The 20,806-nt window shown below is 44.3% G+C and overlaps 3 protein-coding genes across 5 annotated transcripts in view; all 3 read right to left on the bottom strand.

Annotated features, from left to right (window-relative positions):
• Positions 1 to 110: 110 nt before the first annotated feature.
• On the bottom strand, positions 111 to 6,861 carry map3k7cl (map3k7 C-terminal like). Of its 2 annotated transcripts, XM_088441388.1 has the most exons (6): positions 6,112 to 6,861; positions 5,174 to 5,365; positions 4,088 to 4,182; positions 3,389 to 3,447; positions 3,094 to 3,209; positions 111 to 1,468 (listed from the first exon to the last, which is right to left on the bottom strand). In XM_088441388.1, the coding sequence occupies exons 3-6, from the start codon at positions 4,161 to 4,163 to the stop codon at positions 1,303 to 1,305; spliced, it is 417 nt and encodes a 138-aa protein (XP_088297514.1). In that variant the 5' UTR covers positions 4,164 to 4,182; positions 5,174 to 5,365; positions 6,112 to 6,861; the 3' UTR covers positions 111 to 1,302. The 2 variants fall into 2 exon arrangements, with proteins under 2 accessions (XP_088297514.1, XP_088297515.1); XM_088441389.1 differs by lacking the exons at positions 5,174 to 5,365; positions 6,112 to 6,861 and having other exon boundaries at positions 4,088 to 4,889.
• A 74-nt stretch (positions 6,862 to 6,935) lies between these two features.
• On the bottom strand, positions 6,936 to 14,711 carry LOC148408566 (glutamate receptor ionotropic, kainate 1-like). Its single transcript, XM_088440711.1, has 18 exons — positions 14,391 to 14,711; positions 13,753 to 13,920; positions 13,423 to 13,680; positions 13,183 to 13,364; positions 13,007 to 13,060; positions 12,774 to 12,944; positions 12,549 to 12,692; positions 12,242 to 12,349; positions 12,120 to 12,164; positions 11,057 to 11,170; positions 10,798 to 11,001; positions 10,497 to 10,720; positions 10,310 to 10,428; positions 9,523 to 9,740; positions 8,751 to 8,976; positions 7,973 to 8,223; positions 7,749 to 7,890; positions 6,936 to 7,439 (listed from the first exon to the last, which is right to left on the bottom strand). Exons 1-17 carry the CDS (start codon positions 14,464 to 14,466, stop codon positions 7,765 to 7,767), a joined length of 2,688 nt encoding a protein of 895 aa, XP_088296837.1. The 5' UTR covers positions 14,467 to 14,711; the 3' UTR covers positions 6,936 to 7,439; positions 7,749 to 7,764.
• Positions 14,712 to 15,072: 361 nt separating this feature from the next.
• The window catches only part of tiam1a (TIAM Rac1 associated GEF 1a), a 36,831-nt gene continuing 31,097 nt past the window's right edge, over positions 15,073 to 20,806 (bottom strand). For both annotated transcript variants that reach the window (XM_088440016.1, XM_088440017.1), the window contains exons 21-29: positions 20,635 to 20,760; positions 20,392 to 20,500; positions 20,132 to 20,311; positions 19,806 to 20,021; positions 19,027 to 19,085; positions 18,838 to 18,934; positions 18,644 to 18,731; positions 18,088 to 18,263; positions 15,073 to 17,790 (exon numbers count right to left, since the gene is read on the bottom strand). In XM_088440016.1, the coding sequence (XP_088296142.1) occupies positions 17,360 to 17,790; positions 18,088 to 18,263; positions 18,644 to 18,731; positions 18,838 to 18,934; positions 19,027 to 19,085; positions 19,806 to 20,021; positions 20,132 to 20,311; positions 20,392 to 20,500; positions 20,635 to 20,760 (1,482 nt within the window). In that variant the 3' untranslated portion in view covers positions 15,073 to 17,359. The remainder of the gene's footprint in view (positions 17,791 to 18,087; positions 18,264 to 18,643; positions 18,732 to 18,837; positions 18,935 to 19,026; positions 19,086 to 19,805; positions 20,022 to 20,131; positions 20,312 to 20,391; positions 20,501 to 20,634; positions 20,761 to 20,806) is intronic.

Here is a 20,806-nt window from a genome sequence, read left to right as displayed (position 1 = left end):
GCTGCTTTTATTTGCGATGATCAACTATTGTTTACAGGGACTATTTGTTTTGAGACCTGTGCCTCAGGCGCCGTCATATGACTCACTAATCCGATGCGGCCACTACCGTGTTCACTAATCAAACAAAGCCAGGCCGTCACACACTTTACAAAAATAATTCATTCACGTGAAAAGGGGAAGAAACAAGCGAGCCTCACGTGTAATCAGTTTATCTTTCAGTCGATGAAAAAGAAACTGTATGCCTAGAAATTGCTTATTTGAGCCCACAAGAATTCCATTTACGAATAGTCGTGTGTTTTATGGTTTTTGAAATAATAAAACAAAAATAAACAACTGCACCTAAGTAAAATTTCAGAGTGCGTATTGGAGTAATTAAATGAAGGATTACTTTTTACTTAGGCATGATATTTTGAAGTCAAGGTGCCTTTACTCACCGCTGACCCCATTTCCTTAAAGCTGAATTTAAACTACCCTAACTCAGTGGTGTCAAACATCCAGTCAGCGGGCTGGTTCTGGCCCGCAAACAGTTTTAATCCGGCCCATGAGATGATTTTGTAATGTAAAGGATGAAAATGATCTGAATTTTTTTTCAATAAATGAAACACTGGAAATATTTTATGATAAATAGTAATGTTGATGATTTGCGATTAACTGTGATGTTGTGCTTGTACTATTTTGGACAATATAAAAAAAAAATAATACATCCGTGGATGTTTTAAAACGATTTAAATATCTACCGTGATTTATTGGTCCGGCCCACTTTGAAATAGATTTTCTTCTACGCGGCCCGCAAGGTAAAACGAGTTTGACGCCCCTGATCTAACTCAAACCCTAAATGAAACATGAGAATCTATAGATGATCCTAAACATGACCCCCAATTCCGACCTTACCCTCTCGGAGTCAAAGAAACCGAACTTTCAATTGTAACCCAACTTCCTTGAACCACGAACGCAAACCTCCAAACCGTAACCTCGTAAACGTAACCGGAAGCCTAACAAACACACAAAAAGTAAAGTCTGTCTTCGAGTGGCGTAGAAGTTCGGAAATCCCAGTTTTCTCAACCACACCGTACACATACTGTACATAATCCAGACCTGCTTCAGAATTTTTCACCTGCACAAATGCAGCTTTAAACTCCATTTGGACCACATCGCAGCACCTTGAGCTGCCCCCACGATTCTCCCGTGAAAATCCCTGCTTCCACAAAATTGCCGCCAACAAAGCCGCGCCAAATCCACAACGATGTCACATTTGTACGCGACGCGTGAAAACCAAAGACCAGTTTGCAGGCGAGCGCGCGGTCAGGACAAGTTGGGCCTGCGTAGCCGCTGAAGTTGCCGTGACCGTTCCCCATGCGCCGTCACTAGCGTGCGGTTTTCCTCCGACAGACGCCGGTACTCGTCCTCCAGGCGGGAAATCTCTGCCGCTACCTTCTGGTCCTCCACCAGCTCAGCCAGCAGTTGACACCTGAGGACGATAACGCATAGGACGGACGGATGTGGCCGTGTCCCGTAAGCGTGTTGATTGTAGCAATAACATGCTAGCATTGACATGAGAGTAGCCTCCGGGCAAAACGTACGATATAGTCAAATTTTCATTTTCAACCCTCATTCAGAAAGCGAAAGCAAACCGCCAGTTACACCTAAACGATATCCACAACCGGGACAAGCGATGTTTGCCGACGTGCAGTAAACGGGTCCGATGGCTTTCGTCAGCCCCGCGTCACTCTTGGCAACCGGCTTGGGAATTTGGAACGGAGCTTGGAGACGCCCGACGGGTCGGACGAGCGACGCTCCCGTCGAAAGTCGTGATTCATACTTGCAGGTGGCAAGTGGGCCGGCCCGCCTTAATGGGCATGACTCAACCATTGGCGTATATATAGAAAAGTACATTGTTTCGCATAGAGGCTAGCCGTTGCTCTGACTCAGTATGTGTCTTTGATTTGTGCCGAGCGTTTGCGTGCGTGTGCGCGTCGGGGGTGCGAGAGCGCTGTGTCGGGTTGCGGCGGACTGTAAATAAAGTGTCTATTAAAAGACGAGAGCAGATTGTTTGGCTAATCTGTTGTTTACGTCTGGATGATTGATGGCTGTTACTTTCAGCGGTGTCTATTTTGTGCATGGGACTCTTAGCATTATACGTAGCAACAGTGTGCTAATATTATGTAAATAAACCTGCTAAAAGAAATGTTACATAAATATCCAACAAAATTATGAATCCTGTATATATCTTCTTTTTATGTCAAAAAAATTCATACCGTATTTTCCGCACGATAAGGCGTACACCCAAAAGCCTTATTTTCTCAAAAAGCCGACAGTGAGCCTTATACTGCCAAATTAAGTGGTGCATTTCAGTTACAAATGTATTTTTTACTCTTAAAATTGTTTATGACACCCTGTTAGAAATTTTGATATGCAATTTATGACACAATTATGAAGCAATTTAGATCAGGACAAAGCGCAAAAACCGTAAGTTTTCGAAAAAGAAAATGCAATTTTATTTAATAAATGCAGAAACAGTTTTTAAATGAACAAAACAATATATTTTAAAGTTTTTGGTTGTGATCATCTTCATTCTAAATTTCTGATTGAAAAATTGGACCGACTTATCTGATTGTTTTGTTGACATTCCCTTTAGTGCAGCTCCATCTAGTGGATGCATAACGCAACCCCAGTCACTACTGTAGCTTCTATTCTATGCGCCTCATAGATGAAAACGGTTTTGAAATAGACCAGTCATTGGCAGCGCGCCTTATAGTGCAGAAAATACGGTAAATGTAAATCTAGATTTCGATCTAAATTGATGGACTAAACTTTTTTAAATGAGATTGAAAATGGAAATATAAATGAAAGATTACTTCACATTACACTATATGATAAAAACCATGAATATATATTTTACGGCATCATTCAATTGGAGTTGAATTTCCCGTAAAGGGATCCATTTCAGTATAATAAATGACTTTTCATATTTATTCAAATGTGTTATACGTGGTGGGCAAGTCAAGTATCCCCTTGTGGAATCACGAAACACATATTTGTCTTCTTTTTCCCGTTTGATTGATTCGGGACAATAAAGGCTGAAGTGAAACTCACTTGCGTTCCTCCAGGGCAGCAATGTCGTGTTTGACTTTGTGGAACTCCCTCGCCATCCTGCAGTGCTCCTTGTACACATGTACGCTCTCCTTCAAGGACACGCACGGTGACACCGGCTAAACCGGTGCGCCGGAGGCCATGAAAATAAAAAAAACGCAAGAAAAACGTGAAAAATGAATGACAAAAAGTGGCTTTGCTTTAAGACATGCTTGTTTCAAATTTCCCAGTTTAAGCGAATGCACCATCACAGTGGCCTCCATGACAACACTTTGGCTTCCGTCGGTACCGTGCATACCTGAAGTCGTTGTTCGAGATCTGGAAAAGTCTGAGCGAGGTCGTCGGCATCTCGAGCGTCTGTAGAAGACAAAAACATATATCAAATTGTAATGATGATTTCAAAACACGGACTCCAGCTTCTGTGCAGTTAAATACTCTGACTTTAATAACTCATGGCTGCCTCTAGTGGTCACAGGACCCTAAGCAGGTGCTTAGTTGGTTTATGTCTTGGGCCGGTTCTGTTTTCAGGCTAAGCCGGCGTACCTAATGAAGTGTCCGGCGGGTGTAGGAACAGGCGGAGAATCAAATAGGGGGTCGGATCCGTGCGTGAAGTCATGCGAAACGCGCGATGACAATCCCAAGCAGGCGTGACGCAACCTTCTAAAAGCGTCCACGCCGCCGTGCCGAACAACAAGAAGAACATTTGTGCCGTATCCTCAGGACGTGACAACACGACGGGCCCGCCGGATGAACCCGGGCCTGTGTTTCGGGGGGGGGTGAACACCTGTCACGGCTGCAGCGCGCAAGAGTGAATGCGGGGTGTGTGTGGCGGTGGACGAGGCCCGCGGGCTCCATTTTGGTGGTCAGAATGCGCTGCGTGCTTTTCACTCATGCTGGAAACGCAGCCAGGCTTTGGAGCATCTTACCATATGATCAAACTGGACTTCAGAAATATTGTTTGGGAGAGTGGACTGAAGCTCCATATGCTTGTACGTACCTGATGTGTGGTCAAGGCTGAAGGAGATCCGAACTTCGGGTGCATCGGGAGACACTCTTCTGGTTGACGTGATCATTTAACCCAACGTCAGAGTTCTTGATATACAACACAATAAATAGTCTTTAGGCTTTAAGAGGCAGCGTGCTGATCTTAAACTGAAAGACAACTCGTGATGTTTATCTACTAACTCAGCTAAACGAGCTGACTCACAGGCCTATAGACAGATGGACTAACTAACTAACCACATAACAGGCTTGAAATATGACTGACAAACCAACTCAACTAAACGAACTGACTCACAGACCTTTAGATAGATGGACTGACTGATTGACTGACTAACTAACTAACTAACTAACTAACAGGCTTGGAAACTAACAAACCAAATAACAGGCTGACTAGTTAAGGAACTGATTTAACTGAGTTAATGAAGAATCCCTGACATAGAGAATATTAACCAACTAGCAGATTAACTGGCTCGCTTAGTGATTTATTAATTACTTACTGGCAGACTTACTGATTAACTACAGTATTTAGCTGGTTAACTGTCTGACTGACAACCTAACTGATTGACTAAACTCACAAGTAATTGACCAACTACTAAATTACTACTTAGAGAAGTACTGTCTTATTAACCTGTTAAACTGATAGATTGACTACTTAAAAAAAACCCAAATAACTTAGTAACTATATCAGGAAATCACTGAGTGATTTAATGTCCCCCTCGCTGAATAACCCACACATTTACTAACTTACTGAGCAACAAATAATAACTCAATTATCTCAATTATCAATAATAACAAATAATAACTCACTATCTGACCAACCAAATCATTGGCTACTAACTAACTGACCTATGATTGACTGACTTTTATTAGAAATGTATATATATATATATATATATATATATATATATATATATATATATATATATATATATATATATATATATATATATATATATGTGTGTGTGTGTGTGTGTGTGTGTGTGTGGATGCCCCAGGAAATAAATCATGCATTTTAAGAGTCCATTCGACACCTGTCAATCAGAAATGACACCATGCATTAAATGCAAAAGAAAGACCTTACCTGAAGCGGCCCCCCCAAAACAAACACACAGCAGGTTTAAGGTCAGTCAGGTCCGGTCCACAGACTTTCCTGAGCTTTCTTGCTGGTTCTGCCGCTGGGGCCCCCCCTCGCCTGTCCCCCGCCGCCCCCACCTCCTCCTCGCGCCGCTCACTTCGGGGGTCTCGTCTAGACGTGCTCCTGTCCGCGCACAAACTACACAAAAGCATCAGCAATGCTCCCCCCACCCTCCATCCTCCACCCAAGCCTTCACAATAAAATGTCTCAGATGACATGGGTTGACCCCCTCCCACCCCAAGTGCTCATATGGTCCACTCACAACTAAAATAGCAAAGATGGCAGAAGGAAAAAAAAAGGCAATACAGTCAATCAAGACACGTGTAAGGACACTTCATTAGGTACACTGTACATCATATCCAATCCAATATTTGACCATTGACCATTCCATTTGTCGTCAGTGCTATTTTAAAGCATATCAGAGACCTTTTTTGTTGCAACGTAGCGCCATCTACTGTATTGGCTGGATCACTGCCCCACCAGTCTCAAAGGGACACAAGTGGTTTAAAAAAAACCAAACAAACAAAAAAAAAAAACTAGGGAATTATATTCTACCTGGCAACAAGTGATGTTACATACATGAAAAATCTACAGAACTCGTCTGTTTCGCCTTTTTTAATATAAAAGTATAAATAATCATGAAACCTTTCTTGTAATTTTATGTTTATGTACTCTTTTCAATGTTACTGTATATTTGGTGTGCTACCATTTGTAATATACCTTGTAAAAATATATACCGGTACTATGTATTTAAAACATTTTCAGCATTACATGTTTCTGCCTTTTTTAGCGAAATTTTAAAGATGAAAAACGCCAGCAATTATGAATCTATTTGTCACACGCGCGTGTGTTTCAAAACAAAACATACTGCAGTTAAGTCCTACATTATTGTAGATTTCCATTTTTATTGCCGCAGCTGGTGTCCCTCATAAACGGAAACAAAAACTCCTTGACGGAGGCAGTAAACATCGTACTGCACCAGGTTTATCTATAAGACCTTTTCACAACACCCGCGCCTCATCGGCGAACGTTTAGTGCCACAAAAAGCTTTTGAACGCGCCGCGTCGGAGAGGCGGGGGCAAGATAGATGGCGTGTCGTTCAGGTGAGGTCATTGCGCCGCGCTCAGACGTGCTGAATGCCAAGGTCAGCGGCGTAATCCCTGCCCTCATTTATGACGGATTAGACCCTGGCGGGAGGGGTGGGGGGTAAAAAAAATAAATACAGCCGCTAGGGGTTTTGAGAGCGAACCGCTGCCCGTCGTGACGGTGCTGCAGGGGAGATTACGAGCCAAGATATTACGCTCAATCCCGGAATTAATCTCCGCGCCATATATAAAAAGAAGTCATTATATGAAGGGATTAAGAACAGTCCCCCAGGATGAATACGAACCTGTATGAGGGCTCGTCAGAAGTGAAATGTGCTTACACGGTTCAGATGAAAACCACACAAAAGCTCTTGCACGCAACATATTTTGTAAAGTCTTACTGTATTGGTCTCTTTAGTGTAATCTTGTGATTTAGATTCACACGGTCCAGGTAAGAAAAAATTCAGGGGAAAAGTAAGCGGTATTATCACCACTAGAGCCCCTTATCCTCACTAGGGTAAAAAAAAAAAAAAAAAAAAAATAAATAAATAAATATATATATATATATATATATATATATATATATATATATATATATATATATATATATATATATATATATATATATATATATACTGAGAATAAAGTTGTATTATTTACCAAGCTGCCATGATATCGCAAGAAGGCGTATATATGACATAAATTATCAATAGTAGGAATTTTAAAGAATAGTATCTTGTTTGTATGGGAATAAATGAGTGTTATTATAAACAAAACAGAAGCAATAAATGCGCGTGGGCTCTCCCCAGGCTTGCTCCACTCCAAAAAAACCTGCATGGGAGGTTTTTCTCAGGTGTCCCCCCCATCTACTGCTTGAAGTCGGCTGGGATAGGCAACAGCATGCCAGCGATCTACATGAGATTAAGCGGCTCTAGAAAATGGATGGATGAATGGTGAAAATGTCAACTCGAGGAAAAATAAGTGAAAGGAAAATCGATACAAAAAATGGAGCAAAAAAATGATCTATGTTTGCAGTCTTAGGAGTTAGAGTGCTCCATGTTTGATTGACACAAGGCGACGCTGCAGGGGAGGTGGCCATTTTGTCCAACAAGGCCCAGAAAGACACACTGAAAGACACAAGGACAGTTTTGTGTCAATATAACTACTACAGTATAAACTGTATAATTTGAGTCTCATACTTGATAGATGAACAAAGCAAATTTTTCTTTCCAGCTTTTGTTATAGGCAAGGCAGTCCGACAATTTGCATTTTTGAAAATACAATCCTTGAAAAGCATCTACAATTTAGCAACATGTTTAGCAACATGCAATTTGGTCCTCGGTGTGTGTCAGAACACAAATCAGCAAACAGTCTTGAAGAGAAATGAAGAGGCTGGAGTAAATCTGAGCCGTTTGTGACTAGAAGATTTTACAAACCTCTTAGTTTCCACGATTACTCCGTATCATCGCCAAGCAGCCTTCCGCTCTCCAGGTCTGTGGACAAGGACGTGCCCGAGGACGAGGTGGAGCCTCGCCGCTGAAATTGTCGGGACTGCACCCCGTAAAAAAAACAGAAGGCCTGCAGAGAAACCGAAACGAGACACAAATGGGCGGTTAAATCGAACATTTCCTGCAGCGGCGGGAAGTCCCGCCTCACTCACCTCCTCGATGTCTGCGTTGCGGCGGGCTTTGTAGATGAACTCGCCTATGGCCACAAAGACGGACAGAACCAGGCCGGCGGCGAGCACGATGAAGATGCCGCCGATGTTCTCCACGCCCAAGGCGTTGGCCTCCTTGTTGTCCTCCTCGGGGCAGCCGTTCCCTCGCCACCACTTCTCCTTCATCATGTGCAGCTTGCCCTCCTCCTGCAGCTGAAGGATGGCGATGGTCACCTTGTCTCTGTATGGAGAGCCTGCAGAAGAAAGCAAGGCAGTGTTTCTCAATTACAAAAGAGGAAACGTTCCGCCCTCCCCATTCGCTGCAGTGACTTTAAAAATGGTATAAATTTACCTTAAAATTGTTTCCTTTGTGACAAAAGCAATTTAAACAATGTGAATGTTACTTTTTACAGGGTTTATCATGGTTACAGTGTAGTCTGAATCTGAAAAAATATATACCTGTATATATATATATATATATATGTAATTTAGTGCATCAATGTGCCTTAAATAAATAAAAAAAAACAATCTTATTTAAACTAGAAACGTTTTTGAACAACTGAACAGATTTGGAAAATAAAGTGTTGCTGGCAGCAATGTAAAAAGTTGAAAACTCCCACATCGACTTTGACAATGAGAGCGCCAGTGCACCACCTGGTGCCGAGGATGTGCAATTACACTTCACACAGCAAAAGTACAACAATAACAATAACAATAACAACCGATTTCTAGGCAACAGAAACATTGTTATTTGTTTAAAACGAAGTTGGTGTCTCCTCACCGATTGGCGTTCCCACTCCATATCCTTTGGAGTCGATGAGTCCCCCGATTTGTGTTAGGTTGCAGTTCCTCTGACTGATGTACTCGATGCTGGTGGACTCCATCAGCATGGCGTAGTCGGTGGTGAGCACCCGCGTGATGCCTTCGCGGTTGTTCTTGACCAGCGCCGTGTTCTTCCTGCTGCTCATGAAGGCCCACATCTTCTCATAAGTGGAGATCTTGGATTTCTGTCCGGCATAGACACATAAGCGCATGCACAACTGTGCGTAAACGATAAGACGAAATGGGGCAGCTGTGCTCTAAATCTCATCCGGCTGATTCAATTTGTTCGAGCCGTCAACACGGCCGGCTGCAATCGCCGGGATAAAGCCGTGACTCGCTCGTTCACTCAGCGCACAATCTGCAAGAACGACCCGTCCAAAAAACACACAAACACAATGACCAACAAAGGGATACAGGACAGAAAGGCCTGTTGGGATTTTCTATAGGGCACTCTGAGATCTTTGATAAGAAAAGATGTTACGTTCATGACTGGGACGTAGAAAAGTGGACTGGAAGAGATTCTCCTTCAAGAAAAGTCCAGATAACAGATGTTTTGAGGTCAACAAAAGTCAACAAACATTGCGGTCGACCTTGAGAGTTTTTAGCATGTCGCTCTCAGCGTGGCTGCAATAAGCCAATTTGAATGATCATGAGTTACTGAATGAAATACTACTCACCCTAACCTCAAAACACAATTAGAAGATGCGTATTATTGGTAAAAATAAACCAACCTTGAAGAAGGTCATGGTGGATCCGTCCCTCACGGCCCCATACTCGATCCTGGTCTGCTTGGCTAGGTCGTCGGCCGAGTCGATGGGCGCGTCCATGCGCTCCACGGTGAGGAAGGCGGCCAGGTTAGCCGTGTAGGAAGAGATGATGATCAGGGTGAAGAACCACCAGATGCCCCCGACGATGCGAGTGGACAAAGCCTTGGGCATCAGCTCGGAGCCTGTAAAAACAAGATGACGACTACTACTGACAAATACTACAACAAAATCTTAACAGATCGGAAGCCTAATCAATTAATTAATCAATAACTCTGATCTAAAGGTCACTAACCGTAACCTAAATGCCACTGACCATAACAAATTTGGGCAGAACAGCATGGGGTCGGTCTTTACGTTCCCGGGAAAGAAGATAGCAGCATGGGCTCGTACATACATCCCCCACGATCACAAACTGATTGTTTACGGTGTTGCCATATGTCTCCCCCAACCCTTAAGGGCAGCAAAGGTTATGGTTAGGGCCAACCCGAATGAATAAATGAGGAGCGGACGGATGTGTATTTAGAGGGGTAGGAGATCGCTGAATTGTGCACCGCTCTGTCCGCTCTCCTCGCGAGTAAAAAGAGTTAAAACCCCTTGTCTTCCTTTTTGTTTGCTGTTTATTAAACGTTCTAGGTTGCCTGAACCTGACAACTACAAAACTCTAAAACCCTACAGCTACTAAACCTAACCTAAACCTGCTAAACTCATAGCTGGCGCCACCGTATTGGTTAGCCAGTTATGTTTTGTTTACCTTGTCGCATGAGTGCGCCGACGCCAAACCAGAAGCTGTTGAGCAAGGTGAAATTGTTCTGAATCAGCGTGGACGATGGGTTGCACGGATGTGGGTTGTACCACTCGTAGGGGGTAAACCTGATGCAAAAGGAGAAAATGTTTGAATAGCGCGTCAAAAAAAATGTATTGATATGTGGTGTGATTACCTGGCGATGACAAAAAGCACACAGCTGACGCCGGTGCAGGCCAGAAGGACGTACATCCAGATGTCGGGCGAGAGCGGGTTGAGGAAGGAGAAGACGCCCGGGTTGGTGCCGTTGGGCTTGCGGTACAAGATGCTGATGCCGAGCGTCATGAAAGGTTTGGAGAAGTCAATCACCTTCTCACGCACGTACGTGATGGTCAGCGGCGCCACCGCCAGGTCGGCCACCTACAGAGCAAGCTGAGGTCAAATAACCACTTCCCGACTTACCGCAATTATCGTGCGGGATTTGGCCGCGTCCTCACGTGGTCGATGAGCTCTCGCACCATGCCGTTCCACTCGCCCTTGTCATTCTGGGCTCCGTACTTGCCGTCGGCCACTAGACGGACCTCGTAGGTGAAGCCCAGGATGTTGGAGAGCTCCTTGAGGAGGTCCAGACAGTAGCCCTCGAAACGGTCGTTCCCCACCAGGTTCTTGTCGGACTTCTTGTGCATCACGTACGGGTTCTCCTGAAAAGATGACCCCGTGATATTTTGTCCTCTCCTACTCGGTCTTCTTCCTTACCAGGATGGTGGTGACAATCAAAGTTCTGTTGGCCAGCGAGTCCGTTACGTTGTTGTTATTTGAGGATGACTTCTCAATCAGATTCATTCCTTTTACAGAGTTCCACGTGGCAATCTGGAGGGAACAGAAGCAGAATTTTTTTTGTAATCTATGCATTATTTTTGTCTTTTTTATCTGTCGTCAAGAGCAAAGCAGTACAGAAACACATGCGCACACGCTATCATGGTGGGGACACACCGTAAAGTCATTCCCCAAATCAAAGACCCACTGCGGACCTTGCTAATAAGCTCGTAAATTTGAATGAGGTGTGTTGGGAAGAGAACAGTGGAAAATATGCAGGATACCGGCCCTCCAGGACACCTATGTCGTAACGGGATGTTAGTAATAAGTGGCTGTTGCAGCTTACAGCAGCTCGTGTTATTACGGCATATTTTTCAATTAAAGACAAAAGCAGACTGAACCAACGTCCGAGTCCATCCTCGTTCACACATAGGAATATTGCAAAAACCGAGAGGATAATGTAAAAATGATGATATCTCCAGCTAATTCAATCAAAAGTGGCAAAGTTTGGAGCTGCGAGCACCGGTTAGAACAACGAAACATATTCAAATCCAAACGTAAGTCTTGACCCTCAAAAAGCGGTTTAAACTCGTGGGGTCCATCAAAATAGTCCTCGCAAGTGCAAGAGGTCCGCGCAAAGACAGTAAAACCTGGAATTTGGCTCCACACCATGGAGTAAAAACCAAGGGCATACACACTCACTCACACACACACATACACACACAGAGTGGATTAGGCATGGAACAGCTGGACCCTGAAATCCCCCTCAGCTGCTAAAGAGCAAAGTCAGTGATGCGCTAAACGCTAAGTATGTTAAACAAGTACACTTGACATGTCATCAAGTCACACTTGACTTTCCAGATGAGCTGAGATTGCTTCAACTAGTGCTTAACAACTGATTGTGGAACTGTATTCAGGTAAATCTTCATCTACTAAAAAAAAATGTGTAGTTTTTTGCTTTTGACTCTGTCGAGGAAGAGCATGACCATATTTGGGAACAGACCTTGATCCATCGCTTGGTGAGTCGATTTACGCCCTCCACGACACCCTGCGTGGACAAGGGGAGACGTGAGTTAAGGTGGTGCGATGCACGATGGGAGACATGGGGCGGAGCCACTCGCTCACCGCGGTGCTTCCGTCCTCTTTAAGGCTGATGATGTCCAAGTCAAACTCCCGCCGCAGGCCGTCGCTCTTGTTGAGGACAATGCGGCCCGTCAGGCCGTCCCACTGCGCCTACCGCATCAAGTGCCGCAAATTTCTAAGAGCTTTCTAAGAGATTTGATAGTTTTTGCTTTTCGATTTGAAATTTTTAAGCTCTCTGATAAAAAGGAAAACAAGAGTTGATTTTCAACTATACTGGACAGAATGACGTTCAAGTATGCAGTTAGTTCGTTTCCAAAGCAAGTGGAAATACGATCCTGGAGTTCCGTACCTCCTTGAAGAGGTTCATGTATCTTGGTCCGAAGCGCCAGGGCTTGTGTCTGTGACACTGCAGCGAGCTGACCGTCATCTGAGTGGCACGCTGAGACGCCACAGAGACCAGGAACACGGCATCGTACATCAGAGCCGCATCAGTCTGGAACACCGACGCGCAGTGAGGAAGCTGGCTTACGAATTTACAGTATCATGTGCGTTAAAGTCGAGTAGGTTCTCTTACAGTCATAACGCCGTCCATGAGTCCACCATCTTGCTTGGGCCCCTGCAGCCTCTCCATTGCCCACTTGTCCAGGGTGGAGGCCACCCAGGGGTCGTCTATGTTGAGCAGCCTGAAACCTGTCATGTTGACCCCGCTGTAACGGTAGGGCTCCAGGTCCAAAGCAAACAAGTCCTTCACCAAACAGGAAGTAGCATTAGCATGAGTTCGTTTCTTTCTTTCTTTCTCTTTCTTACCAAAGTGGTGAAAAAAAAGTGGTAGTACTCCGTCATCATTCCCATGGACGAAAGCTGTCACATTGAAAAAAGAGAGAAAGGAGACAATATGCCAGCGAAATAACCACTACTCTACCACAGCTCGAAGAACTCGGCTCAAACTAATAATCCAAACTTAGATGGTGTTAGGTGGGGACCTGTTTGAGTAGTTCCGAGGCCATGCTGTAGGAGCAGTCAAAGAGGATGAAGAACTCCTTGTCTTTTTTTAACTCTTTGAGCAGCGGCCTGGCGTCCTGGTTGCCGGGCGTCAACTGACGGATCTTCATCTTCAAGTTCAACTTGGCGGGAGCCTTGATCAACTCTTGCATGCGCATCAGACCTACGGAAAAAAACGCAGCATCGGTCGCGATAGTTTGTGGAAAATGTCCATCACGTACCGGTGCTGTCCTGGTAGACGACGGTGAGCTTCTTCCACTTGAAGAAGGTGACCACGTCCAACACGGCCCTGGCAACCGCTCTGTACTCGGGGTACAGGTTGATGAAGAAAGTGTCCCGGTTGTCCACTGACGGATGCTTCCACCGCGTCTGGATGTGCGGAACCTCCAGAGCGTTGCAGATGGACTGAACGGCGCTCACGGAAGAGCTGTGGGACGGACCGAAGACGGCCACCACGCCCAAGGACAGCTGATCACACACTGAACAAAAACAAAGCATTGGGATTCCATGTCCATGATGAAGATCAATCAAGCGTTCTGAAGTGCTGTCACCTCTGCGCGAGGCCTCAAAACCGTCTTTGGGGTTGATGCGTTGGATGTCGTAGGTGAGGGTGATGTTGGGCATCAGGGTCTTGTTCCTGTTGATGTTATTCACTGCAAACTTGAACGCCAACTCGTCCAAGCTCACCAGCTCACGCTCGCGCGTCTCCAGGATGCCACCTGGTAGCACGGAATAGAGCATCATAACAGAGGTCCCTTTATTGTTTTACAATTATTATACATGGTTTAAGTTTGTAAAAATCATCATAATACACGTTATATGCTTTTCTCAGACGGGAATGGACATTTTCTCAGATTTGTCTCTCATTTAAACACTCCATAAATTCAAATCTTTGTAGGTTGGACACATACGAAATGAATCATAGTAATAATTAATCAAAGCAACTCACTTGTATTTCACAGATCGTCAACCTTAAATAAATATGAACCATTTTCGTCATAATACAACATTGAATTAACATTTTTTGCTATCTGGGAAAATACATACACATCTGCGAAACGGCGAGGCCGCGAAAAGTGAACGGCGTTATAGCAAGGGACAACTGTACAATATACAGTAATCCCATTAACGGATTTTTTTAGACCCACAAAATTGATGAATGGATTCATTTAAAAACAAGCAAACTCACCGATGCGGAGAACTTGAGCTTCGGCGAGCCACGTGCGGACCAACAGAACCAGAGCAACAAGAACCAGCAGGTCCATCGCGTTTATGATGACGGCATCAGGCGGTCAGCATCTGAAACTCTCTCCGGGTTTTGCCTCATCTCCTCCAACGATGTCGCGGGTCACCTCCAACATCGTCATCATGTCAACTTGAAGAAGTTGCACGGATATAACCCTAAATCTAAAATGTCTGTTAGCCCAATTCCTGACCCAACATAATCCCGACAAAGTCTTGAAAAGTCCTCAAATTGGAGAAGAGTCAACACACAGCGGGATCAGCCAGGGAAATTTAGCGCAAGACTGAGAACGACCTACATCCGCAGAGCTCCTTCAAAATAAAACAATAACCGGAAGCCGTCACGCTGGAACGATTTCTACGATAACGAAATACTTTTCCTGAAGTTTAGCAGACTGACTAGCTACATTACTTGCCAGACAGCTACCTAACAAACTTATTGTAGCAATGAAAAATGAAAACCCGAAAGGCTCTTAAAAATAACCGAAATAACTGGAATAATCTTTGACACAGCACATGAAAGATTGCTCCCCCCCACACCCCCACTTGTCAGGTGTAATGACAAGAAAGAAACATTGTACAATTCCTAAAAATATACTTCTGATTCAGCAATGACCTTGCACGCACAGTACGTGTAAATGTATAAAGTTTATTGTTGTCATACAAAGCATAATACTCCATGTGTCGTGTAGCAAAAAGTACAAAGACGAGTTAAAAGGGGACATGGTCGTGATTGTGCCTCAACAGTCATAAACTTGGAACTGCAAGAAACTGCATCACAAACATTTGTACAAAGAAACTTTCTAAAAACTCCTACAAGCAAAAAGCTGCTCGGCCTGGGACTGTCGTGTCATTTTGTTCTTAAGTGCAAACGACAAGCAGTGAAACAGCGGCGCCCGGTGGACAAGAGGAGAAACTGCAGGGATGACTTTCAAGTAACGAGGACCATTGCTGAGGTTTCAAGCGGGCGTGACCTCTTGGGTTATTAATGTGCGTTAGAAATGGAGGCATTTGTGTAAATTGGGCGTCAGGGAGCTATTAAAATAACAAGTGTCGCTACGCCGCACCGCTGCTTTTATTGCTTAATTTTGGTAGGTTCACCACTTCCTGTTATTAGTTTGCTGATAGTGTAAAAAAAAAAAATGGCAAAAGGAACCGAATTTAGTGCGGTTTAGTTTTTGTCGCGTATTGGCCTGTTTTGTTCCATTTTGCTTGGTAGCTTTTAGTGTCAATTCTTTGGCTTAGCTCTTTGATTTTGCTCCATTGCAGATCAGCTCGCTTTCACTCGTTTTTATCATTAAACAAATTAGATTATCTTTTCACTTTTCAACATTTTTTTTGAGGTTGGTTCTTCCTGTTGTTGTATCATTGCTGTTGACTTGGGTGGGCATCTTTTTGAAAGCATTTTTAATTGCATATTCCACTTTTTCCTATTTTCTGTCTGTCCTGACTGAAATAAACTTGCTGGTGCATTAAGCAGCATTTTGTAAGCAAACTAAAACTTCACGTTTATTTAGCGGCATTTAAGGGTAACACCGTAGATCAAACTGTTGTAAACAATGAACAGAAAGGCATCAGTGTCAATCCTAACTTTTTAACACTTAATATCAAAAGATCTTATAAATACAAACAACCTGATCACTCAAGTCCATCAACGGCAGCAGAAAACATGTGCACAGCCCTTGAGTGCTAACAGACACAAAAAGTCATAAAAATAGATGAGTTCAAAGGTTTTGTGTGGAAAAATACACTTTCTGGCCCTAAAAATAAATCATCTTGTAGCACTGAAACCCTATCGGAGTTTAGTTTCCAAGTTTTTAATCAAAGTTGTCTTGGCACTCAGCTAGCCGGATCATCTTGTATTGCTCTAGAAACTGAATTTGGGTTCAATAGGATTCTTGCTCTATATTTTGGAAGTCTCAAGTGATAATTTTTATTCAGCTGCTTATCTTAAAAAACAAACAAAAAAGATTTTGGTCGGTCCTTCAAAATAAATAACATTTTTGCTGATGGTCTAATTTTGGCCAACTAGTACTGTATTGCTAAATAGGATTCTTGCTGCTACAGCAGATTTGGGTCTTTCCTTCAAAATAAAGATTTTCGCCAGTGTTGCAGATGACATCGGTTTGAGGGCCATATTGAATACCTAAAAAAAAAATTCCTTCAGATTGGGTTCTTTCAAAATCAATAGGGCTCCTCTACAAGGTAAGATCCTTGTCAAAAAGACGTATACGTGTTTGACAATTCCTATGAGACTCGATTGTGTTGCGTTTACGAATTGAATACACGACTACGACCTCACGAGACACGACTTCACGTCTTTGCACGAATCCCTCCTTTGGATTTGCGGATCCGATCCTTTGGATTTTAATTCAACATGCAAATTGAGATGTCATGCCAACGATCAAATTGGAGCGACAGGCTTCTGTTTGCAGTTCATGTTCAATTCAGTTATTTTTTCCTGCTTTACGCATTCTAGTGACTCACGGATCGACTGATTTTGCCTGGCGGCTTAGTGTGACGCCATCTCAATTTATTTGCATATACAATGCAAATCCAAAGGATCGGATCCACGAATCTGAAGGAGAGATTCATGCAGACACAAAGTGGTGTCTCACCAGGTCACGTGCGAGCGAGTTGTACTCAAAATACATTGCACTCACAATTTGTAAAAACACAATTTCTACTCTTGTGAAACACGCATACGCACTGCCAGCCCATCAAAACTTGATCTTTGACGTTTAATGTCGTCAGTGGCAGTGAATGAAAGAATAGGGATCTTGCGGTGAAGTGGGCTCATCAGGGATCCTCATTGAGGGGCGAACGTAGAACTCTCACACTCGCGTCGCAGGTGTACCTAATAAACTGGCCATCACGTCCCGCGGGACATGTTCGACAGCCCGCGGCGGGGTCGCGTCAGAAGACGTCGCTGTTACAGCCAAAGTCGTCCCTGCGCACCCACACCGCGTCACGCCCGGGTCCTCGCTGCGCCGCGCACCCCTTCAGCACGCCGCGGATCTCCATGGCGTCCATCTTTGCGTCAAGTTCGGCGGTCTGCGGGGGCGTCCCCGCGCCGCGTCGCGACTTGCAGTATTCGTCGTCGTCGCTCAAAATGTCCGTCTCCTTCACCTTGGCGCCGTCCTCGTACGGTCGCAGGTCGAACTGCTGCTCCAGCCACAGGTCCGTGTGGCGGGACGGCGGCGAGGCGCCGCCCGGCGCCGGATCCGGCTCCCGCTGGTGGTTGTTGTTGTTGAACACCGGGTCAGTGTCCAGGACCAGGTCTGCGTCGATGGTGAAGCGGTTTCGCACCAACTTCCTGCGGACCAACGAACGGGACGGCGCCGACGCTGCGCACACAACACGGAAAAGTTTGACCTTTTATTTTAGCAGACATGCTTCTTCCTGTTTTTGTTCTGTTGACGCAGGCTTGGTAAATCACCGGTCAATTTGAATGTCATAGAAATGTATGGTGAATTTTGGACTATAAACTGCAACTTTTTTCTCATGATTTGAGCCCTCCGGCCAATAGTCCAGTGTGGCTTATCCGCGGGGTTTTTTTGTTTTTGTTTTTGTTTTTTATCTCGCCACCAGGAGACAATCTACCGGCAAAGCAAATGTGTGTATCTTTTCAAGGTTGGGCTCACCTGCCCGATTAACGGGGGGCCTGTGCGCCCCCTTGAGGGCACAAAGCCGCTTGCCCCCAAAGGGGACGTACTGCTGGCTGAGAGGAAGCGATTCGGTCTTGAGCAGCTGCCTCCGCTGCTTCTCCCTGAGGATGGAATGCACCGCTTTCAGCAGATCCTTCTTGCTCTCCGCGGAACTGAATACAAAAAGGAGAAATTGGCTGTTTAACAAGGAGGCGTTCAAGACACCTGGGAAAACCTACATTCGATTTACGCTGGGCAATTAATAATGACCTTTTATGTTACGATTGTTACGATTAACACCATTAAAAAAAAAAAAGCCGGCCAAACCGACGAAGAACAAAACATGACAACAAAGACAACAATTTGAAAGTAAACATAACACATGCATACACAAATATTAAAATAAAGGCATGAAAATGAATATACAAAGCAAAAACGTATAAAAAATAGAACAAAAAAATACATTAAAAATAGATTCATACAGCCATATAAAGTAGCACATAGCCAGTAATCACATAAAATAATAAATATATGAATGAATAAACATTCGAACCTGCAGCACAACTGGAACGTCCTCTCTGGTCGTCCCTCGGATTCCGACCGGGTGTGAACTATTTCACACACGCCCGTACCTTCTGAATCTGCACACACAGAACAAAAGCATTAAAAGAAAAATAATCGGCAATTCCAGTTGTTATATTTGCAAACTGCTCGGCCATTGGCAGGCGATGATGTAACTTTGCGTACTTGCGAGGGCGCGGACTTGCAGCGAGTGGGTGGCGATCATGTGACGGAAGCGGAAAGGATCGCGGTCGTCGTTGGTGGACGCTCGATGAGACGGGCCCTGAGGAAGGGTGTGTGCAGTACACTCATCAGGCAACAGGGGGCACTGGAATTCACTTCATTATGACTGGGAAATCAACTAAGCGTCCTCACCACTTTCCTTTTATGCTTGGACGAATCTTTGTAAACAAAGACCACAGCGGTTTTGAATACTAAAAGATAAAAAAAAATTCGTTTAGAGATAAATATAGTTCCAGAGGAACATACCAGGACAATGTCATTTATGGAGCGATGATGTAATAGTTGTAAAATAATTCCTTGAATGAAAGCGCAGGACGGTGCAAAGCAATCACATAGGGCAATAAAGAGGATTTTATGACATGCTGTATTGATAGTTCAGATTTCACACCAAGGAGAATTTCTGCAAACATTCATGTTTTCATAGTCCTTCATAGTAATTGAATTGCAATTAATATACATTGCATTTTATGATATTAATCCATAACCTAAAGTTAAAAATAGTTAAAAAAAAACATTGGAAAAAAAATATCTATTATACATTTTAAACCATTGTCAGTTTTATTTACACAAAAGATTTACACAGATTCCATCCTAAACTAAAACACTACTTCCCTCAAAATAAATCAGTTCCTCATATTCCATTCTATAATTGTTTTTTTCTACGAATTTTTTAACTTTGTGGTTTAAAGAACCCTCGTTTTGACACAAAATGCAAAACATACGTTCGCAGTGTAATATTCTAGCTTGCTCCCCTGTAAATTCTGTTTCCACCAAACGGTAGCCAAATAACATTTCAAGTTGTGTTTAGAGTGGCCCCAGAAAGGCACCTTGTGGGACTCCACTGCTGTTAGGATAATAGCCATCGCTCATAACAGAAGCATGACAATGGAAATCACAGGCATAAAGCTTACCAAATGCGGCCAATTCTGGGTCTTTCTTGCTCTTTCCCAAGGAGGCTGGGGGGTTGATCCAGACCACGCTGGAGTGCATCAGCAAGTCCCCCATGGACAGGTCGCCCACCTCCTTCTGCTCGCTGATGAGTTGATCAAACACGGCGCCAAACTCCTCGTGCAGCTTCTGCATCTCGTTGATGTGGCTGGCCACCTTGTTCATTGCCGTCATGGCCACTGGGGGGGAGGGGAGAACATCTCATCATGTATGGCTGACTTGAAACGAGGTCTAAACCAGAAGCCGAGTTGAAACCAAGCGGAAAACATGGTACATAGATCCTTCTCACTCTCCAAGTGGTAGTGCTCGTCGCTGTCAGGGTCCGTGAGGGAGAAGAGCTCTCTGAGCAGCAGAGGGTACTTGAGAACTCTCTGGATGGGCTTGATGAGGTACGACTCCAGGGTGGACGAGTGCTGCTGCTTGGGGTTGCGCTCGGACAGGAACGCCTTGAAGTCCGGGTCCGTTTTCGCTGGAGGGCGCGCCGCAATACTTTTGATGACGACGTTCAAAACGGGGAAACGCATTTCAGGCGGGAAAAGCCCGTTTTACCTTTGGCGAGAACCTTGGGCACCTTCGTATGGCTGGCGCAGAAAGCACTGTAGATCTTGAAGCGGTCGGCGTAGTAGAGGAACGAACCGCCCAAGGAGAAGAGCACTTTCTGTGGAAACCGAGCAGATGTCGCCCTCAACTTAGTCACTGCCAGTTAATATTGATTTTGATTTTAGATTTGTCTACTCAAAGTATTACTTAAAGTAGTACTAAGTAGTACTTAAAGTATCTTTTTATCACAACCTTGAAATCTTCCACTCTCTCCAGTCTGTCCAGATTGGGCACCAGTCTGATTCCGTCCTCTAGTGTCTTCAGAAACTCCACCTGGAAGTCCACCATCTCGCCCAGGTTGCCGAAGAGAATGTCCAGCTAGGACAGACCGGCACGGACCTCAAGACATGATCGCGGTCCGGTG

Source organism: Hippichthys cyanospilos, chromosome 18, assembly GCF_059441005.1.
Source record: "Hippichthys cyanospilos isolate Australia breed blue-spotted pipefish chromosome 18, RoL_Hcya_1.0, whole genome shotgun sequence".
NCBI classification, from domain to species: domain Eukaryota; kingdom Metazoa; phylum Chordata; class Actinopteri; order Syngnathiformes; family Syngnathidae; genus Hippichthys; species Hippichthys cyanospilos.
This window is presented reverse-complemented; position numbering and strand designations above follow the sequence as displayed.

What these genes read in the sequence shown, in the direction of transcription:
- map3k7cl (XM_088441388.1), bottom strand. Translation starts at nt 4,163, where the DNA reads ATGATCACGTCAACCAGAAGAGTGTCTCCCGATGCACCCGAAGTTCGG. An exon ending in CAGCCTTGACCACACATCAG is followed by an intron (nt 3,448 to 4,087) that starts GTACGTACAAGC and finishes TGTCTTCTACAG; the next exon opens with ACGCTCGAGATGCCGACGAC. An exon ending in GCTGCCCTGGAGGAACGCAA is followed by an intron (nt 1,469 to 3,093) that starts GTGAGTTTCACT and finishes TATCGTCCTCAG; the next exon opens with GTGTCAACTGCTGGCTGAGC.
- LOC148408566 (XM_088440711.1), bottom strand. Translation starts at nt 14,466, where the DNA reads ATGGACCTGCTGGTTCTTGTTGCTCTGGTTCTGTTGGTCCGCACGTGG. An exon ending in TCATGGACGGCGTTATGACT is followed by an intron (nt 12,693 to 12,773) that starts GTAAGAGAACCT and finishes TCGGTGTTCCAG; the next exon opens with ACTGATGCGGCTCTGATGTA. An exon ending in TGCGAGAGCTCATCGACCAC is followed by an intron (nt 10,721 to 10,797) that starts GTGAGGACGCGG and finishes CTTGCTCTGTAG; the next exon opens with GTGGCCGACCTGGCGGTGGC.